This window comes from Xyrauchen texanus, chromosome 5 (assembly GCF_025860055.1).
Source record: "Xyrauchen texanus isolate HMW12.3.18 chromosome 5, RBS_HiC_50CHRs, whole genome shotgun sequence".
NCBI classification, from domain to species: Eukaryota; Metazoa; Chordata; class Actinopteri; order Cypriniformes; family Catostomidae; genus Xyrauchen; species Xyrauchen texanus.
In genome coordinates, this window is record NC_068280.1 from 37093718 (window position 1) to 37117344 (window position 23627).

At 40.1% G+C, this 23627-nt stretch overlaps 1 protein-coding gene across 1 annotated transcript in view; it reads left to right on the top strand.

Annotated features, from left to right (window-relative positions):
• Nucleotides 1-9246: 9246 nt before the first annotated feature.
• si:ch211-197n1.2 (EF-hand calcium-binding domain-containing protein 6) overlaps nt 9247-23627 on the top strand; it is a 47421-nt gene continuing 33040 nt past the window's right edge. Inside the window, exons 1-11 of the mRNA XM_052126338.1 lie at nt 9247-9562; nt 12567-12661; nt 13669-13769; nt 13901-13978; nt 14540-14683; nt 16530-16667; nt 16799-16932; nt 17389-17531; nt 17630-17826; nt 22187-22294; nt 22621-22686. Of these exons, the coding sequence (XP_051982298.1) occupies nt 9247-9562; nt 12567-12661; nt 13669-13769; nt 13901-13978; nt 14540-14683; nt 16530-16667; nt 16799-16932; nt 17389-17531; nt 17630-17826; nt 22187-22294; nt 22621-22686 (1520 nt within the window). The remainder of the gene's footprint in view (nt 9563-12566; nt 12662-13668; nt 13770-13900; nt 13979-14539; nt 14684-16529; nt 16668-16798; nt 16933-17388; nt 17532-17629; nt 17827-22186; nt 22295-22620; nt 22687-23627) is intronic.

The following is a 23627-nucleotide window of genomic DNA, read 5'->3' on the forward strand; positions in this document are numbered from 1 at the left end:
ACCTTGTGTTATTATTTTCACACAAATTGTGTTGCTCCATCAATGTTCTATATTTTTGTTTAGCACCTCTGCACTCTAATATAGGCCCTATTTTTGTGAGTAGCCATTACTGCTTAATCTGAGAACATAAAAAACAGAATAAGTAAAATTGGTTAGTAATAAATGTTTTGTTGGCTGAATCGTTTATTCTAATAATTTATGGTTCTAGCATAACTATGATATGATTATGTGTCACGAACCCCGCTCCTCTGCCCCATCCCCGCTTCCTCAAGCACACACATGCGCTCCCCTTCGTCCAGCTCATGCGCACGCTCGGCTTCACCGAGCACACACGCACTCCGCGAGCGTACTCGCTCGCTTCCCGCTCCCTCGCTCCGCCCCCTCGAGCTTCTACGCTCGTTTTGCTCGCTCGAACTTGCACGCTCCTTTTACTCCTACGAGCTCACATGCTCGTACACTATCTCCCCCCCTCGGGCTCACATGCCCACTTCTATCGGCAGAACATTATGTACACCTGCACTCGCGTCATCTGCACTCCTGTTCATTGTATACACCTGCATTCGTCCCTATCACCTGTCATTGTTTACACCTGCACTCGTCTCTATAAATATCACAGCACATTCGTCTCCCGCTTGTTGGTTATTGTATTTAGTTTCCCGTGTCTTTGCCCCCGCTAGTCTCGTCTAGTTTTGAACTCCTCTTGTCTTCCTCTTAGCTTGCCAGTTCCCCTTGTTCCCCTGTCTTTTGCTCCCACTAGTCTCGTCATTCTTATTCTGATTACCCCGGCTTTGACCCCTTGCTTTCCTTGACCACTCTATTTGTAGATTTGCCCTTTTGTTATATCCTGATTCCCCGGCTCTCGACCTCACGCTCCCTTTGACTACTCTTCACTGGATTTGCCCTTTTTGTGTACTTTGCAGGCTTTGTGATCTAATAAAGCTGTTTGAATTCGACATTGTGACTGTCTCTTCTTGTGCGGGTTACAGAATAACCAACCTTACCGAAGACAGTCACAATGTCCCGCGCTGAGGATTCGCGCAGCTCACTAGAGCGGAGGTACACATCACATTCAGCGCGAGGAGCTACGGTTTGGAGGCATGACCGAGCGCTCACGGCCCAGGGACAGCAGGTACGTGCGATTTTTGATTGGTTACACCCTGTTCCGCCTGTGTCTGTCCCTGAGCCCGGTTATGCTCCCAACACATCCCCGAGCGTCTTAAGCCTTCAACCCCCTGAGAGGTTTGATGGCTCTTCGGGCGCTTGCCAAGGGTTGTTTATGCAGGGCAGCGGTTGTAGAACTTTAAACCGTGCCCTTAACATTATGGACCCAGCGGCCCAACTCTTGGTTTTGCGTCAGGGGAGTCAACCCTTGGAGGCTTATGTGGTTGACTTTTGTGCCCTGGCTAACAGGTGAATTTTGATGAGGTGGCTCTAAAAGACATTTTTCAATATGGACTGAATGAGCCAGCCTCATCATTCATGCCTGGTGGTCGCTGCTCTCTCAACCTGGCTCAGTTTATTGACCTCGCCCTACTGTACGCTGGTTCCTCGTTTACTGTGGGGGAGGCAGACACTGAACCAGCGCTCCACACCACGGCCCCTGTCTCGAAGCCTACCACGGCCCCCGTCTCGAAGCCTACCACGGCCCCCGTCTCGAAGCCTACCACGGCCCCCGTCTCGAAGCCTGTCACGGCCCCAGTCCCGAAGCCTGTCACGGCCCCAGTCCCGAAGCCTGTCACGGCCCCAGTCCCGAAGCCTGACACGGCCCCAGTCCCGAAGCCTGACATGGCCAGCGAGTCAACGCCCATGCCTGGCACGGCCAGAGAGCCAGCGCCCATGCCCGCCACGGCCAACGAGCCAGCACCCATGCCCGCCATGGCCAACGAGCCAGCGGCCATGCCTGCCACGGCCGGCGAACCAGCGCCCATGTCCGCCACGGTCAGCGAGCCAGCGCCTGTAGCCTCGACCGCCCCAGAGCCAGCACCTGTAGCCTCGACTGTCCCCATGGCCACGTCCCCTGTTGGCCGAAGACGTAAGAGAAGGAAGAGGGCCCCTTCTCCCCAGTCTCGTCTTGTGCTCAAGACCGCAGAGGTTCCCTCAGAGTCTTCCACGGCTCTGCCGGGTTCTGCTCCGCCCTCAGAGTCTTCCACGGCTCTGCCGGGTTCTGCTCCGCCCTCAGAGTCTTCCACGGCTCTGCCGGGTTCTGCTCCGCCCTCAGAGTCTTCCACGACTCTGCCGGGTTCTGCTCTGCCCTCAGAGTCTTCCACAGCTCTGCCAGCCTCTGCTCGCCCCTCAGAGCCCTCGTGGCCTCCTCCTCCCAAGCCTCCCAGGGCTCCTCCTCCCAAGCCTCCCAGGGCTCCTCCTCTCGAGCCTCCCAGGGCTCCGCCTCTCAAGCCTCCCAGGGCTTCTCCTCTCGAGTCTTTCAGGGCTCCCCCTCCTTCCAAGCCTCTCAGGGCTTCTCCTCTCGAGTCTTTCAGGGCTCCACCCCTCAAGCCTCTCACGGCTTCGCCTCTCGAGTCTCTCAGGGCTCCTCCCCCTCTCAAGCCTCTCAGGGCTTCCCCTCTCGAGTCTTTCAGGGCTTCTCCTCCCCTCGAGCCGCTCAGGGCTCCGCCCCTCGAGTCTTTCATGGCTCCACCCCTCAAGCCTCTCACGGCTTCGTCTCTCGTGTCTCTCAGGGCTCCTCCTCCTCTCGAGCCTCTCAGGGCTCCGTCCCCCAAGCCTCTCGAGCCTTCCAGGACTCTGCCTCTAGAGCCTCCTACGGCTCCGCCTCTCGGGCCTCCTACGGCTCCCCCTCCAGAGCCTCCCACGGCTCCACCTCCCGAGCCTCTCACGGCTCTGCTCCCAAAGACTCCAGAGCTTTCTACGGCTCCACCTCTCGGGCCTCCTACGGCTCCCCCTCCAGAGCCTCCCATGGCTCCACCTCCCGAGCCTCTCACGGCTCTGATCCCAAAGACTCCAGAGCTTTCTAGGGCTCCGCCTCTCGAGCCTCCTACGGCTCCACCTCTCGGGCCTTCTACGGCTCTAGCCCCCGAGACTACAGAGCCTGCCAGGCCGTCGCCTCGGAAACCTCCCACGATGCCGCCTCCCTTGGCTCCACCTCCAGAGCCTTCCAGGCCTTCGCCCCTAAAGCCTCCTTCGGCTCCACCTCCAGAGCCTTCCAGGCCTTCGCCCCTAAATCCTCCTTCGGCTCCACCTCCAGAGCCTTCCAGAACCCTGCCTCCAGAGCCGCCTACGGTGCCGCCTCTGACGGCTCCGCCTTTCACGGCTCAGCCCGGACTTCCTGACCCCCTCCCTGTCCTGTGGCCTCTTCCCTGGCCTCCGGACCCTATTCCTGTCCGGTGGTCACCTTCCAGACCCCCGGACCCAGTCCCTGTCCTCCAGTCGCCTTCCAGACCCCCTGACCTTGCCATGAAACTGCCCATGGACCCCATGGACTGTCTCATTTCCCTCTGTGCCCCTTGGACTGCCCTCAATTTTGTTTGTGTGTTTTGTGGGTTGTCTGTTCAGGGTTTTTTGTTTGTTGGGATCGTCCAGCATCACTTCCCAGAGGTCGCGCTCCTCACAACCGAGCGCGGCCGTCAGGAGCCGTCCGTTATAGGGGGGGGAGTACTGTCACGAACCCCGCTCCTCTGCCCCATCCCCGCTTCCTCGAGCACGCACACACGCTCCCCTTCGTCCAGCTCACGCGCACGCTCGGCTTCACCGAGCACACACACGCACTCATGGCGTACTGCGCTAAGCTTACCACTCCCTCGCTCCGCCCCTCGAGCTTCTACGCTCGTTTTGCTCGCTTCGAGCTTGCACGCTCATTTTACTCCTACGAGCTCACATGCTCGTACACTATCTCCCCCCCTCAGGCTCACATGCCCACTTCTATCGCCAGAACATTATGTACACCTGCACTCGCGTCATCTGCACTCCTGTTCATTGTATACACCTGCACTCGTCCCTATCACCTGTCATTGTTTACACCTGCACTCGTCTCTATAAATATCACAGCACATTCATCTCCCGCTTGTTGGTTATTGTATTTAGTTTCCCGTGTCTTTGCCCCCCGCTAGTCTCGTCTAGTTTTGAACTCCTCTTGTCTTCCTCTTAGCTTGCCAGCTCCCCTTGTTCCCCTGTCTTTTGCTCCCACTAGTCTCGTCATTCTTATTCTGATTACCCCGGCTTTGACCCCTTGCTTTCCTTGACCACTCTATTTGTAGATTTGCCCTTTTGTTATATCCTGATTCCCCGGCTCTCGACCTCACGCTCCCTTTGACTACTCTTCACTGGATTTGCCCTTTTTGTGTACTTTGCACGCTTTGTGATCTAATAAAGCTGTTTGAATTCGACATTGTAACTGTCTCTTCTTGTGTGGGTTACATTATGCTTAACAGTTATGGGCCACTAAAGGTTAGGACCCACTGAGATGTTCAACTCTCTTAATTACATCTACAGTATGTTGTATGTGAGCCAAATTTACACTCACTTAACACTTTATTAGAAACACTAAGGTCCTAATAAAGTGCTCGACGTGGTCTTCTGCTTTGGAAGCCTATCCGCCTCAAGATTCAATATGTTGTGCATTCTGCTCACTACAATTGTACAGAGTGGTTATCTGAGTTACTGTAGCCTTTCTGTCACCTCATACCAGTCTAGCCATTCTCCGTTGACCTCTTTTATCAACAAGGCTCTTCTATCCTCAGATCTGCTGCTCACTGGACATTTATTTGTTTCTGACACCATTCTGAGTAAACTCTAGTGATTGCTGTGCGTCAAAATCCCAGGCCATCAGCAGTTACATAAATACTTAAACCAGCCTGTCTGGCACCAACAATTATGCCATGGTTGAAATCACTGAGATCACATTTTCCCCTCATTCAAATGGTTGATGTGAACATTAATTGAAGCCCCTGACCCATTGTGGAGCGGAGGGGGGCGGGGCCGGTCGGAATATCGCGCCGGTCCCCAATCGGCCTGATGAGGTGAGCGAGGGATAAAGGCGGCCGGTGACGATGGTTCGAGAGAGAGAGAATTACGGGCATGTCCGTCATGTGTGTTTACATTGACATTTACATTTATGCATTTGGCAGACGCATTTTATCCAAAGCGACTTACAGTGCACTTATTACAGGGACAATCCCCCAGAGCAACCTGGAGTTAAGTGCCTTGCTCAAGGACACAATATTGGTGGCTGTGGGGATCAAACCAGCATTAAATATCATTTATATTGACAAGCCGGTTCTCGTCTCCTCCTTGCCCATCCTTTAACTGTTTTACACCCATATATGCATTTTATGCATTGCTCTGCTGCCACACGATTAGCTGATTAGATAATGACATGATTCATTAGGTGTAAAGGTGTTCCTAATAAATAGCTCGGTGAGTGTATATTGTTGAGCTCTGTTAGCACAATAACTTTCAAAGATCAATAGGCCTCAAATCAAATCAAATAATGCTATTATAAGCTTCATTACATTACAATAAGTGCCACTTTAAAGTCCAATGCGACCTCCATGCACACTTAATGTGTCATCCTAAAGACATTTTCTGCAGACATTTAAAACTCCATCTTAGTTGAAGGACATACATTAATTAATTACATTGATTTCTATTATAATATCTTATTAAAATTATTTTTTTATATAGGTTAACTAAATAGGAGTGTTGAAATCACTGAAGCCCTACAAATAAATGTTCTTTTCTTTTGTTTCCTCACATAGCAGTGTTTTGGCAGTCAGGTTAATTATATGTGTGGACACACTTTAGTTCAGGTTACAATTTAATTACATACAGTATGCAAGTCCTGAGTAATACATGATGTGCACAGCATGTTCTTAATGTGTTTCTGGAAAAACTTGTAAATACACTTTTAGTAAATATTATTGCTGAGTTATGTTATTGCATTACACTTTTGTAATCAATTACATTGGTATGTAAGCTAATATGCTCTGAACAATTTTTGGAGTGAGGTTTACTTTAGAAACCTAGGAAACTATTGTCACACAGAAATTAATAATACAATTAATAGACCATATTTTCAAGTAAAGGCTACACACAATTATTGGTGGCTTTAATTGGTACTTCTCAAGTAAAGTATACACTGCAATACTCAAGTACATTTTACTCACTTTTTGTTTGTACATTTTACTTAAGTAATGCAGCACTGAATTAAGTAATGTTTTAAAATTTTACTGGCTTTTCAATGCTTTTGTTTAACATACTTAATCATGTACCACACAACACACAAAAGCCTTTCACAGGGAAGCGTATGCATGTTTTGTCATATACAACATCAAGTTGCTTTAATGGCAATTGCAGGTAACAAAGGCAGTAACAATAAAAACATTTTCCAAATCTAGGTAATTTTGAGTAGAAAATGGGGCGGGTTGTCCACTAATCGTTGGTGGTTTGATTCCCGACCCACATGACTTCACATGCCGAAGTGTCGTTGGGCAAGACATTGAACCCCAAGTTGCTCCCAATGGCAGGCTAGCACCTTGCATGGCAGCTCTGCAGTCATTGGTGTGTGACTGTGTGTGAATGAGTGAATGACGCAGTGTAAAGCACTATGAATTCTGCTAGGTTAAAAAGGAGCTATATAAGTGTAGACCATTTAGAAAATGAAACAAAACAAGATGTTACCAGATGTAACAACAAAATCAACATTAAAATTGGTGTAAATCACTCATTCATTATTCAAGTTAAGTGAAATTTGCTTATTTTATTTACCTGTTAAATTTACTCAAATTAGCTAATAAATATGACATAATTATGCATTGTAAAGATAACAAACAATTCTAAAATTGTAAGCTGGAGCATACATTTTTTTACATGTTTGAATTGTCCAAGTATTTGAGTAGATATGTAATATTATGAAGTTCACTCTTAAACTAACTTATTCGCTGTTTAAATTTCTAAATACTTACTGCTATATTTACTTCACCACAAAATAATTATTTTTTTCATTGGTAACATGGCCACTGTAAAGTACACCAGCTCTTGCTACAACCAGTCCAATTTGTATTCCCCCCAATGTTTGTTGGTAAGGTCTGTTGCTTGGCTACAATGCAGCCATATTCTTCTTTAGGTGTTTTTAATGTTACTACAAACAAAGCTGGAGAATATTTTCACACAATGAGAGTTTGACTTGGTGCCAAGGACACTTCAGCTCAAATTTCCCCAATCACAGACACAAACTCTTTTGTTATCATCTGTCTATCTATCTATCTATCTATCTATCTATCTATCTATCTATCTATCTATCTATCTATCTATCTATCTATCTATCTATCTATCTATCTATCTATCTATCTATCTATCTATCTATCATCTATCTATCATCTACAGGGATGTCAAAACTACTCAGAAATTATATTTAAGTTAAAGTCTGTATGCTGAGTGAATATTTTAATCAAAAGTTCAAGTATCTAGCCAAAAACATACTTGAGCGAAAGTAAAAAATATATTCACATTAAATTGGTTAAAGTATTAAAGTAAAAATTAACTTTATTCCTAGAATGAAATCAAGAGAGGAGATTGTGTGAGAAAGGATGTTGTTAAATTCTATTGGTTTAAGTCCCCTTTTTACTGTCTGACGACTGTCATATTTCTCCCCCAGTGGTCATAGAATCATGTTACAATAACTATATTTTTGCAAAATAATTTTTATGTGGCCTGTTGTACGTAACAAGGCAATTTCCTGGTGGAATGAACACTAGAGCCGCTAAAACAACAATGACTTTTATCCCTTTCACTCAAATCACGAGTAAAACGGCAGATTATCCTTTCATAAACACTTACTTTTTACTCTGTTCCTCACAAAATACTATTTTATGACATAAACACATTCACCATAGCACACGACTCATTTTAATGTTTGCATTACATAACCAACTACATTTACAAGCTTGTTTAGGTGTGATCAAATTGCTTGGTGTCTCAACTGATAGAGCATTGCATATGCAATGCAAAGAACGGGGGTATGAGTCCTGAAGAGCACGTGAGTCGACAGGTGAGACCAAAGTGTCATAGAAGCACCACAAAATGACGTGGTTGCTTTTTATGACACTATCGGTTAGGTTTAGGTTTTAAGGTTTAGGATAGGGAAGTAGGTTTTGTTTATTTCAATCTCAATAGAACATCAACCTTAAAACCTGCTTCTGTTCAGGAGAACATTTCTCTTGCTTTTAGCACCACACAGTGGACATTTCACTAGGAAACTGTCCTGTAATGAACCTCTTAATTTTATTTTGTAAAAATATTGCCACAGTTATGGAATGTTTGTTGCATGAGAAAAGACACTCACGAATTGCGATGTAAGAGCACCCAGCCCCTTAAGAAAATAAATGTCAAAACAACCTTTGAAGAATGATAGTAATGTTGTTGGTTTTGTGAATTGTTTTCTGAGGTTTGCTACCAAAACTTGTTGTTGAGCAGAATTTAATAAATTCAACAAAAAAAATCATAATTAATATTGACTCAGATTCCATTATTTGTATTATTTTTATCATTATCATTGCTGGTTTTATAGTTATAATTAATAGTTGCTAACAACAACACTATAATAATTCAGCAAATAGAGAGTAGAAATTCATAGATATTATTTAAATATGAAAGCAAGTGCAGAAATAAATGACATGAACACATTTAATTACAAAGACTTTTGTTTTTATATATATATTGCAGCATGAATGATCATTTTTGACTTCATAACTGTCCAATCTCTAGAAGTAGCAGGCACAGAATGAAGTTCGGGAGAAAACCCATCAGTGTCTCTCACTTTGTGCTCATGGTTTTGAATGAATACATTACATCCATCCATCCATCTATATGTATATGTATATGTGTGTATATATATATATATATATATCTTGAATTGTGTTTGTTTTCATTACTGAGCTGAGGACAAACGCTTGCATTTTATTTCATACATCGCAATGGCCTGCGCGCGCGCGCCTGTGATTGCTCATCTGCTCGTGCAATCTGCGACTGGAGGCGCGAGCACTTGTTGCTAGAGCGACCTGGCTTCTCTTCTGTAAAACATTAGGGTAACCGTACGTAGCTCCTCTCATAAAAGCACTGCACGATTGTACCACACGGAGCTTTTGACATTTAAGCTTTAAAGAAGCCGGCGTTAGTGATTAGCTCATTGAGATTTCCATGCGTAATTTCTTAGATTTAATCCCTTTTCTAGGCTTCACACTTTTGCTCAAGAGCTTCAGTAGAGAGTTGAATTAGAGATAGAACATTTCAATCAAGATGTCCACAGCAGCTGCTTTACGGCTCCCTGCCATTCAACACCCTTCATCAAGACTTGGAGACCCCGAGCTCATCTCTCTACGGGGTTATTCCACAGACTGCAACAGAGATCAGAGATACTGGATCCCACATAGAGGAATCAGACTTCAGTCTCCAGGGACTGAGAGTCTGGACTCTACCTTTCGTAGTCAGAGCAGCAGAAGTGATGTCAGTTCTCTGATGGAGAGAGGAAAAAGAGGAGGATTGGATATTCCGGAGGAAATTCCCGAGGGAGAAGAAGACCACGACACGGATAAACCCAGACTACCTGTATTCCGTGAGTTGAAGCATGACATGCCTATGAAACTTGTTAGCACCAACAAGGGTATACTCAGAGGTGACAGGCTAATGTAGTCATGGGATTCTTTATTTATGGGGGCCTGTAAATAAACATTTCAGCACCTTAAACAGCGCCAGTAGACTGATACATTTCAGCTTCAAATTTAATTTTTATAAATACATAACACGATTTATATAATGTTCAAATTCCTTATTCACGATCACATTAGAAACATTCGAATTTTGTCATTCACCTAACTGATTAACTTAAACGTTATTTAATTTAAATATGTAAGTAGGCCCAAGTAGGCATATGTATTGTCCACAAGAAGGCGCTCTCTCGTCGTGGTGTTCAGTGGACACCGCGAAGATGCATTTCTTGCGTACCACCACTTCTCAGAGTTTATGTAATGTTTTTTAATGCAAGTCAGCGATGAGGTCAGTCAGTAATTTTCAGACCTTCCAATTGATTTTTGATCATATCATAGCAGTAAACATTCGAGCCCTCTCTGCGCAAAACTCTGCGGTGAGTTTAACAACGAGTGCAACAAAAGCATCGGTTCTGGTCAAGCGATCTGTGGTCCAGTTCCGGAGGAGTGCGCGTGTTTAAGCTTGTCTGGACATAGTTCAGTTACACTCTTTTCCTAAACATGAACCAGATACTTTCAGATGAGAGCATTGTATCAAGTCTTATTCAATCAAATGTAGGCTTATGCAAATTGTGTATCCGCTATGTGCAGTCAAAACTACAGACTTTAAAGAAATGTCAAAGCTGTAGAAGTGATCAGCTCATATGCACAACCTTTGTTCACAAAAGATAAATCGATGATGAAAACCAAAGCTTCAAATAAAATACACAGGAAAATCTGTCCTTTTTTCCCCTCAATTCTTTTCTGTAGTGCTCATAAAAGATTCGTGAAGTGTCGATGACGCCTATGCATAATTCCTGCATAGTGTTTAGTTGTATACCGATGTGTGTCTGCATTCACAATCCTGAACATCATCAATTCAGTTTGTTCACTTTGTCTTATGATAATTATCTGCACAAGTATTTGTGCAAAAATACGTGTGTAAATTCATGTGTGCAGGACAAGGCTAATTGTCCCCTCACTGAATGGGTAGATAATAATAATAAAAAGGAAAAACAGACATAATGCTCCTCTTTTCAGTTTTCGGCTACTTATTTAGTGTAAAAAGTGGAGTTTAAATAATGTACACAAACGCAAATCTCCTTGGCCGTCGGCATCAAGACAGCAGGTGTTCCAAAATGCGGTCTATGACTGACGTCACTTCCAACTGCAAACGTCACCCACAGTATAAACTCCCACCCCAAAACTGATTGACAGGTGTCTCTGTAAGGCATCGGAAATGCAAATGCAAGAGATTTGTGATTCCATTCGAATTTTGGCAGGCTCCATATGGGACACAGTAGGCCTATATGAAATAGCAAACAGGGTAAATAATATTGCTTTTTCAATATGACAGTGTCTAACTCGCAAGACATTGAAAATGCAATTGCAAATGGACTTTTCTTTTCCGATTGAAATTTGGCAGACTTTGTACGTTTGTGTAAATGAAAATGCAAACGGTATATGCAAATTGCAATTACTTTTGGAATATGTCACAATTTAGGCGTCCACAAATAGAAAACCCAGTTGCAAATACAATTTGCAGTTTGGTTTGAAAATAGTCCTGCAAAATCCTCCCATATTATGTTCTTAGGTTTGTTTACGCTATTTTTTATTGGTTTGGGCTATGCATACATCCCCACTGTACACAGGCCGTTCAGACCGAACGCGTTTTTGCACTTTAAAAATCCTGATGCAGCAGCGCAATGAATAGAACTCGAGACGTGTTTTTAAAAGTTTGAAGTTGAAATTCTTCTTAAAGGGGAATATATGTAGGAAGTTGTGACCACTCAGATTAAAATAGTTTCTGCCATGACATCTGAATCTGAAAACTGTAGATTTTAAATGATGCTACATCCAAGCCGCTAGGTGTCAGCGTGAGTCCAAGATAACACAAAGACAAAAGTTACCGAGTGCACTTTTAAAGGAATAATCCGAGTTCAATAAAAGTTACGTTTAGTCGACAGCATTTGTGGCAAAATGTTGATTACCACAAACATTTATTTTGATTTGTTTCTCCTTTTCTTAAAATAAGAAAATAAGCAAAAATCTTTGTTACAGTGAGGCACAATGGAAGTGAACGGGGCCACATTTTTGGAGCGTTTGTACAGTAGCTTATAATTTTATAAAAGCACTTACATAAGTCTTTCTGTTAATGTGTTATTTGAGCTGTAACGTTGTTTAAATAATAATTTTTCAGATCGTTTTAAGGTTTTAGTGTTTACAGCGTTATGTTGTCATGGCAAAGAAGTTGTAAAAATGGCTATAACTTTACACAGAAAAGGTTAGCAAATGATTTTATCACAATAAAATAATATTAACACACCTATTTTTATTTTTTATTTTATGGCAACACTTTTGAAACAGTGAGTATTTTAACATTTATGATTGGCCCCATTCACTTCCATTGTAAGTGCCTCACTTTAACAAAGAATTTTGCTTTTTTTTTATTTTATTCGGAATACATTTTCGTTGGTAAACAACATTGTGCCACAAATGCTGTCTATTAAGCTTAACTTGTATTGAACCCAGAATATTACTTTAACTTGACACGGCATCTAAAAACATGGCACTCCTGCACGAAACGCTGAAAAACAGCGAGACATGGCGCCAAAGTCTATAACGTCAGTCTAGCGCATGTTTACTCGCTGTTTTTTAAGGGTCTCGAGACTTCTGCATTCTGTTCCATGCCTTTGTGCTCCATCTAGTTGTTTTAACTATGAACACCCCATATACACAAAAAAACTTTACTTTAATTCAGGGCATGTTCTCTTTTCTTTCCACCAAGTTTGAATATTTTTTTCACTATTTACATTGGTCAGAATAAATTATGTCATGTGTGTGCATGTTTGTTTGGTGTTGTGGATCATACAGGTCACAGGGTGGCATCAGAGAATCTCTCCATAAGCAGAGATTCTCATACAACCTACACCAGCAATGAGCCATGGATGACAGATCATACTGGTCAGGTAATACACATATGTTTTCATGATACTTCACATTGCCAGCTCACTATTACATACAGTGGCCCCAAAAGTGTTTGGCCACTTAAGTTTCACTTAAAAATGAATTCATGTCTTTGCATTAGATCAAACCAAAAGCCATTTGTTTTGAAAGGTTTTAAATTATAATACAGTATACAAACTGTTTAAAAGAGCTGATTGTCAAATTTTGTTATTCTAATTCAAATGTAGTATTCTTGTCATCACACGCCTTCCACAATGTGTTTTCACAGAATTTCATACTTAGTTAAGTGCATTATTGCAAGCATATTCTCAAGTATCTCCATGCACTTTCCTCTCAATGACAAGGTTGCTGGCCTGTGTCCTTCCTTTTGACATCAAAGCCTGGCATGATCCCATAGAGAGAGCTACTGCTTTTGTAGAATACGAACTGATAAAATCTCAGCTGCAGCTCAGTACTTAACATCAATGTATAACTGAGCTTACCCAGAAGAGATATTAGCAAAGAGATAGAGATAAAGAAAGGGAAAGAGAAAGGGAGGGAGCACATGCATATGTGTGGAAATGGGTGTGTGAGAGAGAAAGTCCTGCAAATCTGCAGGTGTCTGTATTCTGGAGGGGGTGTTGTGTGTGATTAACCCTGCCAGTCTGATCCCTGGGGTCCTGTCTGTCTGACCGACTGAACCCAGCACACAGACCCCCTCGACTCCGCCTGGTCACGAGAGCTGCCTTAGTCTCACAGTGGGGGTACACACACACACCCGTCACAAGAGTCAGAGTGGGTGTATGGATAAATACACACGACCCCTCCATCCTTTCCCGTTCACAAAGAAGCTTGACGTGCTGTCATTCAACATATAAAATTAATTCAGTCCTTTAGTTACAATGATGTAGATTATTTGTGAGTTGCTCATGCAATTAGTTATTATTGGAAAATACATTTAAGAAACTACAATACACTTATATACCAGTTTGAGTTACATCTGACTCCTTCTCATTCTGTCTTTTAAAAGTTGGATGATGACATTAAAGAGCGTATTCAAACCACAGGAGCTTTGACCCTCAAAATCCTGTTCAAGAACAATCACCCTGATGGCAAACCTCTGGTCAACAGGTACAAGATGTAAACACACACACACACACACACATGCACATGCAAACACACACACACACTTGCAAATACACTCTCACAAACGCAGGTACTAATGTAGGAGGTGTATTTTCTTATGGTTTGTTTTTTCTTAGGTCTGTGTTACTTGAGATCCTCACTAAGTTCTTGAGGCGGCCTGTCACAGCTAAACAACTGAAAGGCCTTCTATATCGGTAAGTCAGTGAGGTCTAATTTCTGAGTGAGAGTTTAATTTTAATTTGAGCAAAATGGATTGGGAATACTCAATACACAATAAATGTTTAACGGATGTTAAACATTTTATAAAATGTGTTTTGCCCATGTTCAGAGATTTAACTCACATACACACATACTGGTCTGATAAGCTTCTGAGTTTCTTGTACCGCTTTGCATTTCCTATCCACCGTCAAAGCAGATCCTTGGTATATAAGATCTAAAAAGAGCCGAATACAAATAGAGTAGAATTCAATAAGAAGCTAAATAAAACAAGTATTGCCACACTTGTTAAAAGCACACACCGAAGACGCCATTATATCTCCTTCTCTTATCCAACACCTTGACGTCACACATTCACAGCACAATTGAGAAATCAATTTGCGATATTCGAGTAGTGTTTTTAATAGTTGACTAGCTGGTGCAGAATGATTACTCGATTAGTCAATTACTTGTGCACTTCCCTACAATGATTACTCTAATGATCAATGTTTCATACTGATTTGTATCTATGATTATACTGTCTTGCTCTCTCTGTTCAGTCTGCACCTCTCTGACCGTGTGCTTATCAGTTTTGTGGACTTTTATGGTGCCCTGAAAAACCCAGACTCCTATAAAAGTAACCCAGCAGGTCCTCTTACAATTCTTCAGACACTGGCCCTGCTGAAAGGGCCTGCACGCAGCAGGTGAGATGTTTATGGGAGTTAACTGTCATATCTTGATCTGGAGAGTCATGTCATATTGAAAATATGAGATTCTATGTTGCGATCTGGGGGAAATTGGAAAATTAAGAGATTGCTTAAATGGCTGAGAAAAGTAAAATAATTTCTGATAAAAGGTCAGAAATAATTTTTTTGCACATGCCAACTGGTTTGATGTCTTGTGATCCAACACAATATATTTTGACATTCTTCCGTCCGAATACCTTTTTTTTTTTTGTCTGTCTAAACAGTAGAAAATAGCAATGGTGACACAAATTGTAGTCTAGAAAGAGATGGAAATTCAGAATCAGGAAATGTGGACTTCTTAAAGTTCACCAGCAGGGAGTGAGAGAGGGGCATAAAGTATGTATTGTGATCACAGTGGACAGAAAGCGAAAGGATGATCAGCAAAGCTGCTTACCACTATGACACCCCCTCCACTGCCCCTTTCTCTCTGTACTACTGCTACTATTATGCCTAACTGTTTAAAGCACCAATGGAATACAATAAAGTCCTAAGAGGGTGTGTGTGTGTGAGAGTGCGAAGGTTTGGTTGGCATTTGTGTGTTTTACTGGTTGCACAAGACCTTGTCAGACCAAGACACACTCCAGACGTGAGCAAAAATGAAATCTCTGTGACTAATCTCATGCATTTTCGCTCTCTTTCTTGCACACACATTAAAAATGAGAATCCAAGTGAGAGATGGGAAAGATAGGATGAGAGAAAGAAAAAGGCATAAGAAGACAGCAAGAGAGGGATAAAGATGAAAGAGTAACAGGATAAGAAGAGAAATGTGACACCGATTAAAAAAGGTGTACAAAGGGAAGATTTATGGGTCAAAAGGGTTGAAAATAGAAAAGAAAAGAAGATAGAGGAATGTAATAAAGAAAAGTGTTTATCTTTTCTGTCTTCTATGCATAATTGGCAGTGTGTATGTGTGTGTCAGAAAGAGAGACAAAGGAAGATGATTCAAAAACAGGGCATTTTATCAATTTGCACATCATTTGCTGAATGTCTCTCACTCTCTCTATCACACACACACACACACACACACACACACACACACACACACACACAGACAAACATTCATAAAACATGCACATTTACACTCTATTTACACACATTTACACTTTAATTTGGTAACTCACAAAATACAAACCACATTTTTGTAAGAAACCAAATTTTTTGTACGAAACAAAATCTGAATAAGAAACAAAATAAGAGTGTTTAGAAAAGTAAGAAGCAAAAAATAGGGACTACTACAATTACTATTGCGAGTACAATTTTTAGTCTGTGAAATGTGATTTTTCTTGTATGTTTCATCTGCTGTTACATTTGAAAAGTGTTGGGTGTAATTGGATTACAAAATAATTAGTTACTGTAATCTAATTACTGTTCTGTGACAGCTGAAGTGTGTGCGACAATGAACAAGGAGAAAATAGTCATTATTTTGTATTTGATCAGCGGAGAAATTGTTCTAGAATGTAACTTAAAAGTAAACAACAAAGTAATGTGATTATGTTTTCAATGAAGTTATCATTAAAGCAATCGGATTATAATTTTATGGAAGTAATTAGTCATTTGTAGTGGATTACTTTTTTGAGTAATTTACCCAACACTGCATTTTAATAGATACATTTGGTAAAAAAAGAACATTGTTTTTAACATATTTAAAGTCTTCAGTTATAATTAAATGCTAATAATTTTCAGGGTGTCTATATTTTGAATGCGTAATAATTTGTGCATCATGGCAATATACTGTAAATACTATATAAAGTGAGTTACCAAGCACTTATTTGTTCTTTTTGTAAATTCACACATCTGTCTGTAGGTTTCTGGAGAGTGTGGCGGTTTTGTGCAAGGCAGATAATCTGGGTGAAAGCTGGATTTCAGCCCCAGAGTTCAGAAATATACTTAACAAACTTAAACTTTCCCTGAAAGATCTGGAGTTTGAAAAATTATGGAAAAGGTTTGATTTATTTTATGACTATTTATTTATCAATTTAATTACTTAATTTAACTTCTATATTCTTTTAAAAATTATGCAGATAAACTGTAAGATGCCTTAACATTCCTATTCACATTCCTTCCTTTAAACAGATTAGATGTGGATGGACTCGGAGCAGTTAAACAGACAATTTTACTTAAAAAATTGGGATTGAGCAGAATGATCGAATCAAACAATGAGAGAAACTACCCCGTCTCCTGTGCAGCTAAAGTTGAAGACATTAAAGGTAAATATTTATGTACAACCAGTATAATCTAAATGTACAACACCTCATAATGTTACATAAACTGGAGGATTTAATTAGTTGAAAGGATATATCATCAGCTGTGAGCAATCTTTGACCAATATAGACTCCATACCAGAACAATTATTGTTCAGTCACAGTTATAACTGAAAGTAACCAGGATTTAAATAATAATTTGTTTATTGTGAAAATAGTAGCATCCACGAATATTGTTAGAATTTGTAGCTGCTCCAAACTACCGGTATTATGTTTTTTACCTTGCATTAAAATGTAGTTGAGCAGCAGCCAAACTATAGAGGGCGTTGTGGCCTCCTTCGTTCAAGGTTCAAAGTGAGATTGGGCTTTTGCTTAGAATCTAAGTAATTTGAACTCAAAAGTTCAAACTAATCCTATTTTTTTCCTCTATAATTACATGTCATGCCTTACTCTTCAATGCAGCTCCTGGTAGGGCACTCTCTAAGGCAGAGGAGGATCGTCACACATCTATCGCCATAGAGATGTGGTTGAAAGACAGATTCAGGGAAGGAGCTCAGAGTATGAAAGCAGAGTTCGATAAACTGGATCCTGAGAACAGTGGAAAGGTAACAGATAACATGAGACTTGGTTGGACACCAATGCAGACTGTGGCTACACAAACAGGATGGCAACTACTATTGGAGGGTTGCATTTTGTTTTACAGGTGAGTGGTGAAAACTTTCTACAGGTGCTGAAGAAGTTTGACCTTCATCTGAAGAAAGAGCACCTGGGTCTGTTCCTTGCTCGGTGTGGTCTGAGGCTTAAAAAGGGTGTTGTGCAGTACTTGAACTTCCTGCGCAAATTCCAGGACAGAAGTTCAGACGGCATCACACACAAAATCATCTCCAACCCAGAGCATAGGTCAGATTTACATCATAACAATATCCTAAAAGCATTTATTCAGATAGAGCTGAGGCTTTCAACCTTTAGAGACAGAGAGACTACCCCCCAGATTTCTCTACATTACTCTTTCATTAAAAACATAATTTAACTAACCTACACTTTAAGGTTTACTTAAATTTAGGAAATTTTTTAAAAGTACATTTTACTCACTGAATTAAGCCATGCTTTTAAAAGTGTTCTGGCTTTTCAATAATTTTTTTAAAATGTACATAATCATATACCTCATCCCAGCTGCGGCCCGTGCATTTTAAGTCTAGGCCATCAGTGCTATTCATGCCATCAAGAAACAATATTTCTCATTACACAGAAAAACCCACTTTAGAATTAGAGCCATAAGTTATCATACATTACTTGGCAGTTTTCACGCATGCAGACGAAGGCAGACGAGGAGTGGAGATCTATATGCAGGTTCTTTATTAATAATCAAAGTGAGGGCAAACAAACAGGAACAAAAGAAATTCACAAGGGGAAGACAACATGAACATGAAAAACATCCACGGGCAGGAGAAATAACAATAACATTCACGAAAACCATCCACGGGCAGGAGAAACAACAATAACATTCACATACAACAATCAACAAAGACTGAACAAAGAACCAGGTTTAAATACAGGAGGGAACAAACAAGGGAATGAGGGACACCTGGAGGAAACAATCAGGAAAAGCTAACCAATCAAGGGAACACCAATGAAACAAAGAAACTACAGAGGACTACAAAAACCAAACAGGAACTAAACTAAACTTCAAAATAACAGCACAAAAACAAAAGACATCAGTGAATGTGACAGCAGTCAACTGATAATAGCAATTGACATTTTAAAAACACATCCACGCACGAAAGCCAGAACCAAGGAGGTCTAATACCAAGAAAAAGCTCTCTAATAATATTTGTGATTTAAATTTGGCTTGCAATAAAAAAAAATTTCGTCAGGGTACTCGGTTATTTTTCAAAACTTGATCCAACACTGAATGCTCAAGCAGCCTAATTTACACTTAGAAAACTCCTGATGTTGCTATTACAATGCAAAAATAACTTACCAATTTGCTTGAATTGAAAATCAGACCTTAATTCCTGTTTAAAAAACAGTTAACCAATCGCACGATCGTGCAGAACATCTCGGGTTTAAAAATCCATAAGGATCTCTTTCTCAATAGTGATGTGGCAGTGACAGCCGACTCGTCAGCATGATCTCGCGCTCTTCACTTTCAAATTACGTACATCACTTAAAGTGACGAGTTGGGAGTTTACTGCTTCCTTCACTGCTGCAATGTTTTATTTCATGCTGAATGTAGTAAATTACTTTTTGACACATCATTACTTAATTAAAATATCATAATAACATATAGAGAGACAAAACAAACAGATACATTTTAAAATGTTCTCTTTATCTGATCAAATGTGTTTACTCTTTATATTAACACACAGTATATATTAAACATTACAAACAGAATGAAGATTTATTGTTTTAATATATTATTTAATAAGAATAACAAATAAGGCCCAAGTATTTGAAAATTTCATATGTGACGTTCTGCACCAGCCCCAGAGCTCTGACACTCACTTCCGAATTCACTCATTCCGTTCACTTACTGCTGAGATATAGTGCACTAACTGCCATTCACTATATAGGAAATAGTGAATGAGTGAACGATTGCGGACACAGCCACTCTCTTCGCCATATGATTGCCCCGTGGCCGCACATCTCACACGCGGTCACCTTGCTGTGCACGCGCAGAAATGCTGTCTGTTCGTGCTCCAGTTATCGCCTTGTCGATCACATGAATGGCAGTGATTTACACTCAACTTGGATGTTTACATGGATTTATACAGTTAATCCGCCTGAAATAGCTGCGATAGTTTCCAGTAACCCTGCGAGGGTTCGGAGTAAATGCATAAATACTGCTTATGACATGCGGGACAAAGCGCACTGATATATTGCTGCACTGATTAAAAATGTACACAAAAAAACTGATGTCATAAGAGCCCAGTTACAGAATCACCCTGAAAATGACCATCTCATTACACAGAAAAGCCTGCGTTAGAATTAGAGCCAAAACTTACCTCAGCATGTTGCCTTAAGTTAGAGCTGTGATTTTAATCTTGAAATATCAGCTTGTATTGGTATTAAATGAAGGCAATACATGACAAATCTATTATATTTTTCACTGTGCAGAGCGAAGAACGTGTTTCACTTTAAAGAGTTTAATGGAGCAGCACTGATGACTTGAGTGACAGTCTGTGATACCGGCTCAGCATGCGCAATTGTGTGAACTTCCGCTCTCGTAAATGTCTCATTCAATACTCTCTCAATAATTACACATTAATTCAAATTAAACCCAGTAATGTAACGACAGTAATGCCACACATTGTAAAGAAGTAAAAGTAAAAATAATTCATTAAAAATGTACTTGAGTGAGAGTAAAAAGTACCCACTTTAAACCTACTCTAAAAGTAAATGTTTTCCTAAAAAGTTACTCAAGTAAATGTAACTGAGTAAATGTAGCGCGTTACTACCCACCTCTGTATTTATTTATTAGGCATTATTCAGTTTAAGGATCTGTACCCAGAACTGCACTTTTATTATGGCATTTCATACAAATGTGGTTCAGACTGTGTTAAACCTGTTTTCTCATTTAATTATTTTCCATTGATGCAAATCACAGATTAGGCTGCAATAGAGACAGAATGGTCTACTGCTTGTGATGACATTTTTAACAAGTTTCATGACCAGGCATGAGACAATTAGCAAACAGTTTATAACACTACTTGACAGACAAGCACAACAGAAAAATAAATAGGATGTTGTACCTTCCCTCTCAAACTTTTTTATATGGTGGGATTTTAGGACATCTAGATTAGGAAATTGAGTTAGGCGTGGATATTTACATTATGGCATCAATAACATTTGGTTTAGTGACGGAAGCCCTGAGTATTTTCTGTGCTTACACTGAACCCAAATTACACAGTAGCTTCCAGAGAAAGTGGTTTTTAAGCCTTGTAGTCAAACTCTTTCCAGCTCTAACAAGCTTATGGCCCATAGTCCTCCACTGCCCCGGGTCACCCAGCGCACAAGGATCAGTAAACAACAGCTGAACATTAGGCCTAGACTGACTGTGTTTGGTTTGATTGGGGTGGTCCACAGCTTAAAGGATTGGCAGTTGAATAAAATGTGGCAAGCAAACAGTTGCGATGTATTGAAACTTTCACCATGGTGATGAAATGTATGCTACCAGTCAAACATCGGTTATGTCTACTATGAAATAACACAAATTAATGTCACATATGTAGTGAAAAAATACTAAATAAATTTATATATATATATATATATATATATATATAGTAAAGGGATAGTTCACCCAAAAATAACTCAGTTCTGTAGGTCCTTATAATGCAAGTGAATGGTGACCAGACCTTTCAAGCTCCAAAGAAATCACATATAGGCAGTATAAATGTAATCCATATGACTCCAGTGGTTAAATATATGTCTTCAGAAGTGATATGATAGATGTGGGTGAGAAACAGATCAATATTTAAGTCCTTTTTTACTATAAATCACCACTTTCACATTCTGAAAGTGAAGGTGAAAGTGAAGATTTATAGTAAAACAATTATTGAAATATTGATCTGTTTCTCTTCCAAAGTGTTTGCTTCACTTCAGAAGACATATATTAAACCACTAGAGTTGTTGGATTACTTTTAATACGACCGTCTGTGCTTATTGGAGCTTTAAAGTGCTGATCATCATTGACTTGCATTGTATGGACCTACAGAGCTGAGATATTCTTCTAAAACTCTTTGTTTGTGTTCTGCAGAAGAATTAAATTCATATACATCTGAGATAGCATGAGGGTGAGTATATGGTGAGATAATTTTCAATTTTGGGTGAACTATCCCTTTAAGTAAATAAAAACTATGGTATACTTTAGCAACAAAGTAGTACGTTTCGTTCACTCTTTGGTTCAACTCGTGCATTTCCAAATGTTTTTTAAATAAACATTTTGTAAAGAAATTCATACACTATTTATATTTGCCTACAAATCATTTTTACCTATTCAACCAAAATTAAAACCTATCCAAGGATAAGCTTAAAGTGTTTATCAAAAGATCTAAGATTTTCAAAATCCTAAGAAAAATTAATGCTGGCCAAACTTCTGACTGTGGTGTATCAACAGTTTTACTAGGTCATATGTTTATTTTATACAATTATTACTGTCAAATGTCTGTGAAATGTAAATAATACATTCTTTTCTCTATAAACATAAACTAAATGTAAAGTTTACATTACTTTATTAATGATGGTTTCTCTTCCTCTATAGGTTTCATTCTAATGAGAATATCAGTTGTGCGTCCTCTCCAAGTGCCATAGAGGCCAAATTAACTCGCCTGTTTCAGTCTGAATACATCTCCCTCCTTCAGACCTTTCAGTGAGTAAAATACCATTCTCTTTTTTTCCATGTAAGAACAAGCTCCCATTAACACACTATAACTGAGCACTGGTTTCTTTTCTCTCTATTTTTACACACAAAGATGTTTAATGTCTTCATCACAGAAACCCTTCAGCACAAATTAGATTCTTTCTGAACCCAGTGAGCTCCACATCCTCTTGAGTACTAGTACTAAGTATCTCTTTTAAGCAGACGAAATGGACATTATTTTACTGGACGCATTGCTGTTTGCGTTTAGCAAATGCTCTCTAATGCTTTCTAAGTGGAGAATGCATTTTCATGTAGTAATGTGTGTGTTTGCATAGGAACGTTGATAAACTGGATAAAGGAACTATTAGTCAGGAGGAGTTCAGATCAGCCATGGAGAGCAGGTACACATACACTGTGTCTCTTACATTAAGTCTATCTCTGTTTATATCTTCAACTGTTCACTTTCTACTCTTTGTACAGGCCGATTAAGTTATTCATATCTACATTCTTTTAACATGAATGTACATCTGAATAATTATTGGGATCTAAACTAGTATTAGAAATGAACAAAGAAAAAAATAAGAAACTAAACAGTCCAGTTATGTCAGATACTTCAATTGAATAAAATTATTGAAATAAATTCTCACTCATTATGAGCAATTATAACTGTACATAATCAGAAAATTTACACAATAAACACTCTGCTAGGATGCATTTTTTGATAATATTTCATCATCAAGAAAAAAATCAATTAAGACTAGCTGCACATTCAACAACACTCACCTCTGAGACAGTAAATACAAGTAACTGACAGCTACTGAATCACTACGGCGTCTACAGAGGCACTAAACCCATATTGAGATGAGGCCTAGAATATTTTGAAATATTTCAAATGCTAGATAATGGTAAAAAAACTAAACAAAAAACAAACAGTGGAATTGTCGCCACATTTTTAATATGTTGGACATTTTTGTCACTTCATATGGCATTTTTGCCTCAGGCACTGGTTAATTTCTGGTCCTCATCTAAACTGAGGGATAACCTAAATATCTGATCTTATTAAGACTTAAAACTCCCCTGTCTTTAAAAACACATTTACCTCACCATAATCCTCTTTATGTGAGTATGTAGTATTTTAGTCAATTTGGACCATGTCGATCAGATCTGAAGGACAATTTCAAATTTTATTCTTAATCTTTGATAAGTTAATTTGTCTTTATCTGTGTTTCCTGGAGCGAGTGAAGGTTGTAGTTTGTGCAAGTGAATATTTGAGGGTTTGCATACATGTATGTGAAGTCTAATCTCTTGATTGACTGGCCACTGTGTGTCCAGCTCTGTGCGA